General features: G+C 44.5%; 1 protein-coding gene across 2 annotated transcripts; it reads left to right on the forward strand.

Moving 5' to 3' along the window:
• The first annotated feature begins 3,851 nt into the window (after window positions 1-3,851).
• Window positions 3,852-8,803, forward strand: LOC109906003 (zinc finger protein 500-like). Of its 2 annotated transcripts, none has more exons than XM_020503637.2 (6): window positions 3,852-4,199; window positions 4,450-4,891; window positions 4,995-5,119; window positions 5,300-5,444; window positions 5,977-6,757; window positions 8,463-8,803. In XM_020503637.2, the coding sequence occupies exons 2-6, from the start codon at window positions 4,585-4,587 to the stop codon at window positions 8,596-8,598; spliced, it is 1,494 nt and encodes a 497-aa protein (XP_020359226.2). In that variant the 5' UTR covers window positions 3,852-4,199; window positions 4,450-4,584; the 3' UTR covers window positions 8,599-8,803. The 2 variants fall into 2 exon arrangements, with proteins under 2 accessions (XP_020359226.2, XP_020359227.2); XM_020503638.2 differs by having other exon boundaries at window positions 5,324-5,444.
• Window positions 8,804-14,711: the final 5,908 nt, after the last annotated feature.

Raw genomic sequence — 14,711 nt, forward strand, 5'->3', positions numbered from 1 at the left:
GGTTGACTTTCTTCAATAGGTCATGCATACTTCAATAGGGTTTTGCATGGATCACCCAGTTTATTAGTGACCTTTTATGAATTACAATGATTGCACAAACATGGGCAGTAGAGACCTCTAGTAATAAAGGATAACAAATAGTACATGTTCCTCATTTGCAATAATTATTTCAAGTCATTAGATCTTCAGGTACAGTTAAAAGCCATGTTCACATTGAAGTGACTCAAATCCTTTTTCTTTTCTTTTTTGCATATCTAATTTGTATCTGTTCATTTTCCTGCAGTCTGAACAGCCAAAAAGCACATGGAATCTGATATTTCAAGCCATGTTTCAAACCACCTTTGTAGGTAGTGTGAAGTCCGATACGAATATGATTCCTGGCAATGTGACATGTCTGAGTGGTCAAATCTGATTTATTTCCCCGCAAAAGGGTTTTTAGACTTATTTGGCATATCTTGTTGCTTGCTAGCTACTATGTTGATAGTTTGACAAGAAAATGTGGTAGCTAACGAGCTTGCTAATTGTTTAAACAAATGAGTGAATGTGCCAGAAAGCTAAACCACTAACTAGTTGACTGCTGTGGCTAGCCAAAAAGGACTTGTATTGGAAATTGGATAGTCTTATTCTCTGAGGCTTTAAAAGTGTTCTTACACTATGATTTTGAACATTCAAAGCAATTAGGAAACGTCCATGGCATGTGTTGTCACCTTAGCTTGTTGCATACTGTAACTTCTGATGGTTACCAATCAGTCTATACCACTGTGCACACACCCTTAGTTACTATGAACTATGACAACTAGCGTAGCCGTGTCAGCAAATGTCTGCTGTCACAAACAAATCCGATTTGTCACTTGTAACTTGCTGTTTGGCCAGTCAGTATTTTAAAAACGGATTTGAAGTGTAAGGCTTTAGATAAAGATAGAACTAACCCAAAATAGTTCATCTGTGTCGTTTCTGATAGGAGCAAATTAAGCATAGTGGGCAGGACCAAGCGCGAGATCCTATTAGCGCGTTGTAGCATGTATTTGCATATTTTAGGGAACGCCTCCTCGGTGAAGTGCGTGTGTGCACAAACTTAATTCGACCTTGCACTCCTAAACAATGCAATTTTTAAAAACTTTGGCGAGGAGTCAAGTCTATAAAATGTAGTGTACTGTGTTCGTAGTTTTGGGAACAGAAAAATGTATTGAGATCAGATGTTTAATCGATGAGAAAAATAGCAGAATGTCGGCCCAGTTTCACCTAGTTCCATCCTCTCCCACTAACCGTGACTGGACATTCTCTCACTACCATACGTGACGAGAACCTTCGAAATGGATGCTTCAATTTTATAACCCCTGTGACATGTCTGGGTTAATCCCTTCTGTCTGTGCTTTAGATCTCCAGGTGTTAATGGAATGACTTCAGAATTTTACAAGTTATTTTCTGAACAAGTACCTCCCTTCCAATCTGAAGTATTTTTTTTTAGAGTATTAAAAACAATGTTCTCCCTCCTACAATGAATCAGGGGTTAATAACACTGATACTTAAACCTAAAAAATAAATGCTGCTCATCGATAACTGGCGTCCAATTTGTCTTCTTAATAATGATTATAAGATATTAGCCTTTCTGCTTGCAAAAATAAATAAAGAAGTCCTGGATACAATCATTGATGAAACACAGTCTGGCTTCATGAGGAACAGACATATTTCTAACAATGTCAGACTAGTATTAGACATACTTGACTACTCAGACCTAACAACTGAGGATAGCTTCATATTAATTTTTAGATTTTTATAAAGCATTTGTCACAGTAGAGCATCAGTTCCTCTTCTACTCCCTTGAGAAATTTCGCTTTGGGGATTTGTTCTGTAAGGCTATTAAGACTCTTTAAAAATGGTAACAGCTCTATCAAATTGAAATATGGCACCTCACCTAGATTTGAGTTAAAGAGAGGAATTAGGCAAGGTTGTCCTATCTCTCTGCTTTTATTAATCACCCAACTTCTTACAAATTCTTTAAGTAATAGTCCTGTACAAGGTATTTCCATAGCTGGTAAAGAAATTAGTATAAGACAGCTGGCTGACGATACTACACTTTTTCTGAAAGACGCTAACCAAATTCCCATATCGATCAATGTGATACAATCCTTTTCCAAAACGTCTGGTCTATATCTTAACATTAATAAATGTGAACTCATGGCTGTCAAAGATTGTGTGACACCTTCATATTATGGTATTCCAGTAAAAGAAGAACTTATATATTTAGGCATAACCATTACAATGGATCAGAAGTCTAGAGGCTTACTAAATTGTAACCCCCATATTAAAACAACCCAGCTAAATCAATGGCTACAGAGGGACTTATCTTTAAAAGGAAGAGTCCTAATAACCAAGGCTGAAGGTGTCTCTAGACTAACATATGGTGCTCTATCTTTATATCCTGACAGTAAAATAAGCAAGGAGATAGACCAGATGTTTTTCAACTTTCTGTGGAGAAACCGTACCCATTACATCAGGAAAACTGTTGTAATGAACACGTATGAGTATGGTGGACTGAATTTTCTGGACTTTACTACCTTAAATAATACTTTTAAGATCAATTGGATAAAACAATTCCTAAGAAGACCCACTTCTATGGGGAATTTTATTCCTCATGTCTTCTCTACTTTTGGTGGCCTTCATGTTGGTTTGCAATTATAATATTGACAAAGGTCCAGTGAAACTTTCTGCTTTTCATCAGCAGGTTTTCTTGTCATGGTCCTAAATTATGCTTATAAATTATTCTCCACGCAGATATTATATATGGAATAATCGGGATCTATTGTATAAAAATACCTCTTTTCTTTTAGAATATTGGTTCCCGAAATAATATCCTATTGGTGAGCCAACTGGTAAATGCAGAGGGTTTTTTACTTAGTTATGAGGAATTCTTATCACTTTACAAGGTCCCTGTAACACCTAAAGATTTTGCAATTGTTTTAGATGCCATTCCCTCAGGTGTTGCTCTGTTATTCAGGAACGTGTCAAGACCTGACCCTCAGAACCTACCTTCCGTTGACCCTGTCAACTCATCAGTAGGAAAGATTTGTTTCTCTTTTGGTCCATTCAACAACAGAGCGATACGATCCTTGTTTCAGCAGGATGTTGTATCTATCTATACCTTATGTCATGCCTTATTGGAATGGATTTATTGATAATATCTGTTGGGAAAAAGTTTGGATGTTGCTACACACATCCCTACTTGTTAACAAAATTAAGGAAGTTTCCTTTAAAAAAATATATAAATATTATCCTGCCAATGACTATATGAAGAAGTTTAAGGAAAACATAAACTCTAATTGTACCTTTTGCAATGACCACCCAGAAACGGCGTTGCATCTTTTTTGGCATTGTATTCATGTAAGGAAACTGTGGCAAGACATCAGTCGATTTATAATTGAACGCATTTATGAAGAATTTACACTATTGTGGAGAGATGTACTGCTTGGATTCTTTACCTAAAATAGAAATAAGCTGAAACAATTGTATGTAATTCATTTCATTATTCTTTTGGCCAAATTTCATATTCACAAATGTAAATTTACAATCAAAGCACCACATTTTCTTACCTTACAAAAATAAATGTAATTATATTTAAAGACAATTAAATACTCTACTAACAAGAAAGCTGTTCGAATTGTAAGTATATGTATGTCCCTTAAGGTCCTTGTGTAATATGATATTGTACCACCTAGCCCAATTGTCCTTTGTATATTATTTATCTATACTTGTGTTCCCACATGTACTTCCTGTATTGAATTGTTGTTAATAAAATAAAATAAATAAAAAAGCTTTAGATCTCACTAATTTCCCTTTTGCGGTCACTCCATCTATCCGGCTAGGGAATTGCAAATCCCGTAGAGAAGAACGTCTCATTATCGCGAGACGGAGAATCAACATGGCTCGCTTCCATAGATTTCGCTAGCCATTTTAGTCAATTGAAAAATCCCAAAATCTGAGAGTTTGAGTTATCTACTCGAATTTCAAATGACTCGACCAATAAAGCAAGTACTGTAGCTACATACAGTAATTCCTCTTCCAGGTTTCTTGCGTCTTTGTTAACCAGCTAGCTAGATAACGTTAACTGAGTCTGCCATCCAGAGCTACCCTTGTTCAGCTGTCTAGCTATCTTGATTTGCCTGGCTGCACTCTTCACAGTCTTCAGTGTTTTTTTTAAGGTAAGTCTCATCTGTTGTTAAACGCATGTAGACTGGATATTAGTGGTTTAGCCAGCTAACGAGCAGTGATTCTGGAGGGGTGTGGTGTTGGCTACTTGGCTTTGTAGCTAGTTATGCTTCACAGACTGGCTCAGCTCCAGATAACTGGTGGACTGGATAGTAGACAGATGTAGCCAGGTTGACTCCAACATTGCTGTATGTCAGATAGAGGGTCACATCTTTATAATTACTGTATCATCTTCTACCATAGTGACATCCTCCTCTTCACCACCCCACCTGATTGACAGCAAAGAAGTGCTCCTCTCCTTGGGACTCGGTGTAACCCTCCACCCTATCTACCCCTGTTGCCCCCAGAGTAGGGGGTAAGGACACCACCGTCGCCACAATGCTGGAGTCTGTAAGGAACACGTTTCACGCCCAGCTGGCCACCGTCATGGACTCCCTGCTGGCTGCAGCGGTGTGTGAGATCGCAAAAATCTTTGAGAGCAGTCTGTGTGAGCAGCAGGAGGAGCTGACACAGAGAGGAGAGGAGATCACAGGCCTGAGGGGGAGGCTGGAGCGGGCAGAGAGGAGGCTGAAGAAGGAAGGAGAGGAGGAAGAAGAAGGAGAGGGCCTACTGGATGTGGTAGAAGGACCATTGAGAAAAACAGGAGGAGATGGCAGCCCGGGGCAGCAGTCTGAACCAAGAGCTGGTAAGAAAACCGGATGTCTCATCTGAAAATGATCTCAGGAACATTTTGGTTGAAAACACAACTAAACTACTGTCTGGTTGTCTGTCCTGCACCGTTTGTTCAGGTTCAAGCTGGGATTCGGATGCGGCCTCTGAGACCCCTCCACTGGTCCAGGACAGCGGATGTAAGAAGTCCCACAGGATGAAAAAGGAGAGAACTGAGCTGGAGGGGTCCTCCATCAAAGAAGAGGTCAGTCAGTCATTCTCTAACACAATAAGAATGTCTGTCTTTCTCTATTTAATTACCGTTTTCTTCTATGTCATAAAGATAGTCATGCTGCTTTGAGTTTTCAACGGTTAATTTATTCAAAGGCTGTTAACACAGCAGTGACGCTGGCCCCCACATTAATGTTTTATTCTCTCCCTTTAGCTTAAACATTGCCCTCTTCCACAGTTCGAGGAGCCCCACCCTGCCCCTGTGGAGGGGGAGGGCCAAGGGCCAGGGAGGAGCTCTTCTGCTGGGGGTCAGAGGCTGGGAGAACCCTTGTCTGACACAACAGGGACCAAGGCAAAGTGTAAGGAAGTGTAATCCTTAACCAATCAATCTACATGTTTGTGTTTTACAGTCCCTCCAGGATTTAGCGATTCTGCGATAGATAATTTTTTGGGGTGAATCAACAATTCCTTGTGTATTATGCTAAGGCTTGCAAATTTTCCAATCACCACACTATTATTGCATAAAACAGCCCAAATCAATATTGACATTACCACATAAAACTGTCCAATCACCTCAGTACAAAAAGAGAGCTTTCAATCTTAACCAGTCACTGCCCTTTTACTGCATACAATTGTTCAATCAAACCATCAACAAACTTTCCCCCCCGTCAGCGAATTTTCCTGACAAAATCATTGCAAATTGCCATCCAAAATGTCAGAATTGCCGCAAGCAAAATCAAGCATTTTGGCCCACAACTATCGCAACTATACGCTGCGATTTTAGAGCAAATAAACCTTGTCTTTTCATTCTGTATTGTATTTTATACTTGTGGAATTGTTGGAATGAGTATATTGAGCCCCCTTCATGATGTTGTTCCTATCTCTTGGTAGTATCCCATTGGGAGGGAGACCCCAGACCTCTTCAGAGCCAGAGCTCCACCTCCTTCTTCCATGGCCCCCGGGTTGGACATTTCTCTCCCAGACCCGACCACAGGTCTCCTGGGCTTGACCCCTGGGCCAGTGGGGTTCCTCTAGAGCTTCAGGATCCAAGCTTCCTGGACCAGAGCCCAGACCAGGTACTAGAGCAGAGAGAGCCCCGGCAGTCACAGGACCAAACCAACCAATCCCAGAGAGGCCTGAGACCAAGAGACGACAGAGGGAGGGGCCTAGTTCATCAGAACCGCTGGTCATTGGCTGCCAAGGATCCAGTCAGACCACACCCCAACGCACATGCTCAGAAACACGCACAAGGTCACGCACACACACTGGGCGGGGCAAGACCCTACACTTGCCCGTACTGCGGCAAGAGCTTCAGCTACCCATCCCACCAGCGCAGGCACCTGCTGCGCCACACAGGGGTGAGGATGTACCCCTGCTTGGTATGCGACAAGAGCTTCCTGACTCCGTCAGAGCTCACGGTGCATACCCGCGTCCACACAGGGGAAAGGCCGTTTGGCTGCACCCAGTGTGGAAAGCGTTTTGCCCGCAGCGGGAACCTCCGGGCCCACCAGAGAGACGTCCACCTGGGGAAGAGACCCTTTGTCTGCCAGGAGTGTGGCAAGAGGTTCGCCCACAGGGGCAACCTGAGGGTGCACTACCAGAGGGTACACCAGGGCCTGCCATACCATGAGGATGAGTATGACCAGGATGGCAACACTCTCCCCTCTACTGGGTAAAGGGGCAACAGGATCACATTCAGTAGGAGCTAATGGAAGAAAACATTTTAAAATGGAAAATGAGTGTTCTTGCAGTGCATTTGGAAAATATTCAGACCCCTTGACTTTTTTCACATTTTATTATGTTATAGCCTTATTCTAAAATTGATTAAATTGTTATTTTTCTCAATCTACACTCAATACCCCATAATGAATAAGAAAAAACTGGTTTTTAGAATATTTTGCATATTATATTTTGTATAAAAAATAAACCTGGGGAATAGTTACAGGGGAGAGGAGGAGGGATGAATGAGCCAATTGTAAGCTGGGGATGATTAGGTGACTGTGATGGTATGAGGGCCAGATTGGAAATTTAGCCAGGACACAGGGGTTAACACCTCTACTTTTATAATAAGTGCAACATCCCATCCGAAAGACGACACCCGACACAGGGCAATGTCCCCAATCACTACCCTGGGGCATTGGGATATTTTTTTAGACCAAAGGAAATAGTGCCTCCTACTGTCCCTCCAACACCACTTCCAGCAGCATCTGGTCTCCCATCTAGGCACCGACCAGGACCAACGCCGCTTAGCTTCAGAAGGAAGCCAGCAGTGGGATGCAGACCCTTTACTCATTACATTGTTTAAGCACCTTTGGCAGTGATTACATCTTCGGGTCTTATTGGGTATGACACTACAAGCTTGACACACCAGTATTTGGAGAGTTTTTCCAATTCTTTGTAGATTCTCTCAAGCTCTGTCAGGTTGGATGGGGAGCGTCTCTAGAGATGTTCTATTGGGTTGAAGTCTGAGCTCTGGCTAGGACATTCAGAGACCCGTCCCAAAGCCACTACTGCATTGTCTTGGCTGTGTGCTTAGGGTCGTTGTCCTGTTGGAAGGTGAACCTTCATCCCAGTCTGAGGCTGAGCGCTTTAGAGCAGGTTTTCATCAAGCATCTCTGTACTTTGCTCTGTTCATCTGGTCTCCCATTCCCTGCCGCTGAAGAAGATCCCCACAGCATGATGCTGCCACCACCATGCTTCACCGTAGGGATGGTGCAAAGTTTCCTCCAGACGTGATGCTTGGCATTCTGGCCAAAAAGTTCAATCTTGGTTTCAGCAAAACAAAGAATCTTGTTTCTCATTGTCTGAGAGTCCTTTAGGTGCCTTTTGGCAAACTCCAAACAGGATGTTGTGCCTTTTTTACTCAGGACAGGCTTCTGTCTGGCCTCTCTACCACAAAGGCCTGATTGGTGGAGTGTTGCAGAGATGGGAGAACCTTCCAGAAGGACAACCATCTCCACAAAGGAACTCTGGAGCTCTGTCAGAGTGACCATCGGTCTTGCTCAGTTTGGCCAGGCGGCCAGCTCTAGGAAGAGTCTTGGTGGTTCCATAATTTTAACATTTAAGAATGATGGAGGCCACTATGTTCTTGGGGACCCTTCAATGCAGAAGACATTTTTTGGTACCCCCCCTCATGGCTTGGTTTTTGCTCGGACATACACTGTTAACTGTGGGACCTTATATAGACAGATGTGTGCCTTTCCAAATGAGGAAAACAATCAATTGAATCCGTTTTAGAATAAGGCTGTAACGTAACAAAATGTGGGGAAAAGGAAAGGGATCTGAATACTTTCCGAATGCTCTGTATGTAGCATGTTGTCTTCTATGATTTAGGCCTACCTGCACATCTGTCTGCATTTTAAACTCCTGTCCCATAGGAATGACTCCACCTGTCAAGAGACAATGATGAAGACAGGAAATGGTGAGAGCGAGAAAGGAAAGCAGCGCTCCCTGCGGGAGGAAGAGAAGGCATTTCTAAGTGTTGCATCATTTAAAGGGTTGTTATATTGTTAGTAGTGTTTTTATACTGAGAGACAGTGCTTTTGTCCTTTACTCTACATGGTTGTGTATGTTAGCAAAAGTGACAAACGTGCAAACTGATTGATTCTGAATGATACGATTAGCATAACATTCCCTATTTTGTGTCGTTAGTCATCCTCCATTGTGTAGTGTTCATATAAAGTAATTAACCAAAATAAAACCAGGTGTATTCACAGTCGATCTTTCAATGATGATACAGTATCTTATTTCTGAATATGCTTTCTTTGGTCCATAAGGTAAGTAAAAGCAGGAACAAGATTTTAGAAGGTACTGTACTTTTGGGGGGGTAAGTGCAGTACCATTGATTGCCACCAGAGAGGAGTCACTGCTGTGTTCTCCATTATAATGCATAGAAGACATGCACTGACAGTATAGTAGGCTGGTTGAAGACGTCGGCCTCGTCAGCACGTTTTACGTCTAGTGTGTGTGAAGCATTATTGGCCTTCTGTTGGCTTTGCAAGTCACATTCTCTGCTTTAACAGAGAGAAGTCCCTTTCCCCTGTTCCCTCAGGTTATGTCAGACTGTTCTGCCGACCTGTTTGAGGAAGGCTCCACACCACTCTCTCACTTATATCTTACCTAGTAAGTTTCAGATCAAATTGAGCTTTTTTTGTAGCTTTGGCAACTATGTATGCGTTTTCTATACCTGTTCACTCCTCTCCCAGTAGGCTTTACAGACGCTCCCCACCCCTTGGCTTGCAACCCTTCTAATTTAGTGTACCCTGCACACACAACCCATGTGGAATTCCTGGTCTCTGGCAGCGATTGGAACTGACAATTTGCGATCAAGAACGCTGAGTTCTTCCCTTCAGTCCCTTTCTTGTCCTGACGGAGACATAGATCTCCCCAGAGAACACTGCTACTCCAGCTGCTCTCTCTTCATCTGACTACGTTTTCTCTCATAGTCTGAGAGCATCTGGTCGTTGTGGTGGCACAGGACTACTAATTTCTCCTAACTGGAGATTTTCTCCTTTCTTCCTCTCACCTGTCTCCTCATTTGAATTCCCTGCTGTCACTGGCACTTGTCCACTCAAGCTTAGGATTGTTGACATCCATTGCCCACCAGGTGTCCTAAGAGTTCCTCAATGAGCTTGACACCTTGATAGGCTCATTTCCTGACGATGGCTCGCTGCTCTTGATTTCTTTCCAACTCTCTCTTTCCCCTCCTTGCCTCTTTTGACCTCACCCTTTCCCAGTCCCCTCCCACACACAAGACAGGTAATACACTTGACCTCACCCTTTCCCAGTCCCCTCCCACACACAAGACAGGTAATACACTTGACCTCACCCTTTCCCAGTCCCCTCCCACACACAAGACAGGTAATACACTTGACCTCATCCTTTCCCAGTCCCCTCCCACACACAAGACTGGCAATATGCTTGAACTCACTACTAGAGGATGTTTTCCTACTAATCTCACTGCAACCCCCCTCCAGGTCTCTGATCACTACTTAGTTCATTTTTTCTGTCTCCCTTTTCTCCAACCCTACCCACTCAGCCCCTACCCAGATGGTCATGTGCCATCGCAATCTTCGCTCTCTCTCTCCCAATACTCTCCTCTTCTATCATATCATCTCCCTTCTGCTGAATCCTCCTCCCTTCTGTCTCCTGATTTTGCCTCTTCGACCCTACTCTCCTCCCTTCTGTCTCCTGATTTTGCCTCTTCGACCCTACTCTCCTCCCTTCTGTCTCCTGATTTTGCCTCTTCGACCCTACTCTCCTCCCTTCTGTCTCCTGATTTTGCCTCTTCGACCCTACTCTCCTCCCTTCTGTCTCCTGATTTTGCCTCTTCGACCCTACTCTCCTCCCTTCTGTCTCCTGATTTTGCCTCTTCGACCCTACTCTCCTCCCTTCTGTCTCCTGATTTTGCCTCTTCGACCCTACTCTCCTCCCTTCTGTCTCCTGATTTTGCCTCTTCGACCCTACTCTCCTCCCTTCTGTCTCCTGATTTTGCCTCTTCGACCCTACTCTCCTCCCTTCTGTCTCCTGATTTTGCCTCTTCGACCCTACTCTCCTCCCTTCTGTCTCCTGATTTTGCCTCTTCGACCCTACTCTCCTCCCTTTCCGCGTCCTTTGACTTGCACTGTCCCCTTACCTCCCGGCCGTCTCGGCCCTCCCCTCCTGCTCCCTGACTGTGTCTCTCTGCGAGCTGACAGAATGAGGCTCCGGAAATGATGGAAAGGTCCTCCGGAAGTTATCCTTTCACTCCCTCCTTCTCTTCCTCTGTATCCACTGCTTAAGCAACTTCTATCACTTAACATTTCAAGCTTCTGCCTCTAACTCTAGGATACTATTTTCCACCTTCTCCTCCCTCCTTAATCCTCCACCCCTCCCTCTCTGTGGATGACTCTGTCAACCACTTTGAAAAGAAGGTGGAGGACATCCGCTCCTCATTCACTCAGCCTATTGAGTCCACTGGTCTCTCACACAGAACTACCCTACGCTTTGGCCTCTTTCTCCCCTCTCTCTCCAGATTAATTCCTGCAACTAGTGAGTTCTGGCCTCCCGACTCGCTGACCACTGGCTGCGTCCCCTCTGACTACAAAATGGCCCAAGTCACTCCCCTCCTCGAGAAATGAACACTTGACTACTCTGACGTCAAAACAAACAAATGCCTTTCTTTTCTTTCCAAAACACTTGAGCGCGCTGTCTCTGACCAACTCTTTTACTATCTCAGAATGATCTTCTTGACCCTAACCATACGGGTCACTCAACCGATACTGCTCTTCTCTTTGACACGGAAGCTCTCAGCACCCCCAAAGCTGACTCTCTCCTCTGTTTCATCCTCCTAGATCTATCTGCTGCCTTTGACACCGTGAACCATCAGATCCTCCTCTCCAGCATCTCAGCGCTGGGCATCTCAGTCTCTGTACATACATTTCTGCGTGCCTGGCAGATATCTCAGCTTGGACATTGGCCCACCACCTCAAGATCAACCTTGACAAGACAGAATTGCGCTTTCTCCAGGGGAAGACCTGCCTGCTCCAAGACCTCACCATCACAGTTGACAACTCCACTGTGTCCCCCTCCCAGAGTGCGAACAACCTTGGCGTGACCCTTGACATCACCTTGTTGATCTCTGCAAACATCAAAGCAGTGACTAGCTCCTGCAGGTTCATGCTCTACAACATCCGTAGAGTACGTCCCTGCCCCACACAGGAAGCAGCGCAGGTCTTTAATCCAGGCACTTGTCATCTCCCGTCTGGACTACTGCAACTCTGTTAGCTGGGCTCCCAGCTTGGTGCCATAAAGCCAGCAAATGATCCAGAACGCTGCAGCTCGCTGGTGTTCAACCCTCCCAAGATCTCCAATTTCACCTCGCTCCTCCGCACATTCCACTACATTTTAGTCATTATCCAGAGCAATTTAGTGCGTTTATCTTAAGATTGTTAGGTGGGACGGCCACATATCACAGTCATAGTAGGTACATTTTTCCTCAAAGAAGCTATCAGCAAAGTCACTGCTAGTACGTGGGGGGTTTGGGTTGAGAAGGGGGGGTTGCTGTGGGATTATTTAACATAGTCTTTGAAGAGGTAGGGTTTCAGATGTTTTCGGAATACCACCAGGGACTCTGCTGTCCTAGCTTATGGGCAAGATGGTTCCACCATTGGGGTGCCAGGACAGAGAAGAGTTTGGACTGGGCTGAGCAGAGCTGCCCTCCCATAGGGATGGGAGGCCCAAGAGACCAGAGGTTTCAAAACGGAGTGCTGGGGTGTAGGGTTTGAACATAGCCGGAAGGTAGTGAGGGACTGTTCCTCTTGCTGCTCCATATGCATGTCCCACAGCCCCACCACCCCCACCCCCCCATGCCATTCGTGAGCTAACACTCGCACTTGACTTTTCCCCCCTTACGAGCTTTGACTTTTCTGATTTAAAGGAAAATGTACTTACTATGACTGTAATATGTGGTTGTCCCACCTAGCTATTTTAAGATTAATGCGATAATTTGTATGTCGCTCTGGATAAGTGTCTGCAAATTACTAAAATGTATACTGTGAACAGGTATTCTTGATTAGTATCTCTTTCTCGCTTTGTCTTCTGTCTCTTTATCCCTCTCTATTTCTCTATTTCTCTCACACATACACCCACCTGAATACGGAGTAGCTTTCTGGGTGGGTCGATTTCCTCGTGCTACTGAGGCCATGATTTGTTCATTGAAACATTACATTCTCTGACCTCTCCCCTCCCCCAAGGTCTGTGGGGTTGAACTGTTCCATTACAGACCCAGGGCTTCAGTGTAATAACACCTCTCAGCCCTCACAGAGAGCACAGAGGGAGAGGAATTGCTGTGTGCACGCACTGTGTGGGGGCTAGAGAGAGTGATGTACACCGGGTGTGAATTAGGTCACTGGGTTTTGTGTGTATTGAGGAGGAGGTTGATCTTGTCATTCATGTTTGTTTGTGTGGGGGCTAGAGAGAGTGGTGTTACAGCTTTGCTCTGTGCATATAGAGGCTTTGCTGTGTTTTCTGTTGATATATTTTGCTTTGTATATACATAGAGTGTAGAAAACATTAGGAACACCTTCCTAATATTGAGTTGCACCCCCTTTTGTCCTCAGAACAGCCTCAATTCATCAGGGCATGGGCTACAAGGCATCAACAGTGTTCCACAGGGATGCTGGCCCATGTTGACTCCAATGCTTCCCGCAGTTGACTGATGTCCTTTGGGTGCTGGACCATCCTTGATACACACGGTGAACTGTTGAGCGTGACAAATCCAGCAGCATTGCAGTTCTTGACACACTCAAGCCTGTGCGCCTGGCATCTACTACCATACCTTTTTCAAAGCCGCTTAAATATTTTGTCTTGACCATTCACCCTCTGAATGGCACACATACACAATCCATGTCTCAATGCTTAAAAATAATTTTCTAACCTGTTTCCTTCCCTTCATCTACACCGATTGAAGTAACATCAATAAGGGATCATAGCTTTCACCTGGTCAGTCTGTCATGGAAAGAGCAGGTGTCCTTAATGTTTTGTTCACTCTGTGTATACAATGTCTCTTCACAATTTCACCCATAAGTTATATTACTGCTTATTCAATGTTTTGTACACAGTGTATTTTTGTTGGTGTGTATGTTTTGGTGTGGTGTATATTTTGGTGTGGTGTATGTAATCCCATTTCAGCCCCTGAAAACATAAGCAGCTTTGCCCCCAGGGAAAGGAAACAAATGAACAGTTACGCAGGCACATGCCGTGGCTGTGTCACCTAAATATTGTCAGACACTTTCATGACCTACATTAAATGGGGTGGTTTTTGGCATCGATTAACTTCAGTGTGTGGGAATGGTCTTGTACTGTATTGTGCAATTACACTAACTGACTGACTATGTACCCAGTTACCCATCTCCATTTCTGATCCAACTATAACTGTTTTTATATATGTTGTTACACTTGGTGTCTTCTCTGCCTTGGGCTACTTGTTCAATTCTCCAGAACACTATTCTTCTGCCTCTCCCCTGCCCAAAATTTCCTTCCACCCCCCCACCTTAGCAGTAAAATTACCCCCCCCCCCCTAAAATATGTAATAAAATATAACTCTGTAGGGGGTTATGGAATTATCACCCCTCAGATGTGTACTGTACATACATCCCGTGTGTGTCGGAGAGCGAGACAGACTGCCAACAGTGGGGGTTAGAGGTTTGTCTCCCAAGGCTGCTCGTAATCTGCTCTACTGTCTGGTCCCCAGGGACCATGTTTTCATTTAGGTTGCCATTACTGATTGTACTGAATCATGCCTTCAGGGGATTACAGTGCTGTCTGTAGCTGAAGGAAGCCTGTTTATTCATCTACCAGACTGTACTGAAGAACTCCATGTGCTAATGGTGTTAGCGGACTCTGGTTTAAAACTTTCATCACTGGCCTCCCAATTGGCACAGCGGTCTAAGGCAGTGCAGTGCTAGAGGCGTCACTACAGACCCGGGTTCGATCCGGGCTGATTACAACTGACCGCAAACGGGAGTCCGGTCGGGCGATGAAAAATTGGCCCAGCGTCATCCGGGTTAGGGGAGTGTTTGACCGGGGGGCTTTACTTGGCTCATCGTGCTCTAGCGACTCCTTGTGGTGGGCCGGGCGCCTGCAGG

This window comes from Oncorhynchus kisutch, linkage group LG15 (genome assembly GCF_002021735.2).
Source record: "Oncorhynchus kisutch isolate 150728-3 linkage group LG15, Okis_V2, whole genome shotgun sequence".
Classification (NCBI taxonomy): domain Eukaryota; kingdom Metazoa; phylum Chordata; class Actinopteri; order Salmoniformes; family Salmonidae; genus Oncorhynchus; species Oncorhynchus kisutch.

Excerpts from the sequence above, each read along its gene's own strand:
- LOC109906003 (XM_020503637.2), top strand. The coding sequence starts at position 4,585 with ATGCTGGAGTCTGTAAGGAACACGTTTCACGCCCAGCTGGCCACCGTC. Across the intron at positions 4,892-4,994 it reads GCAGTCTGAACCAAGAGCTG|GTTCAAGCTGGGATTCGGAT; the intron begins GTAAGAAAACCG and ends CCGTTTGTTCAG. Across the intron at positions 5,120-5,299 it reads GGTCCTCCATCAAAGAAGAG|CTTAAACATTGCCCTCTTCC; the intron begins GTCAGTCAGTCA and ends CTCTCCCTTTAG.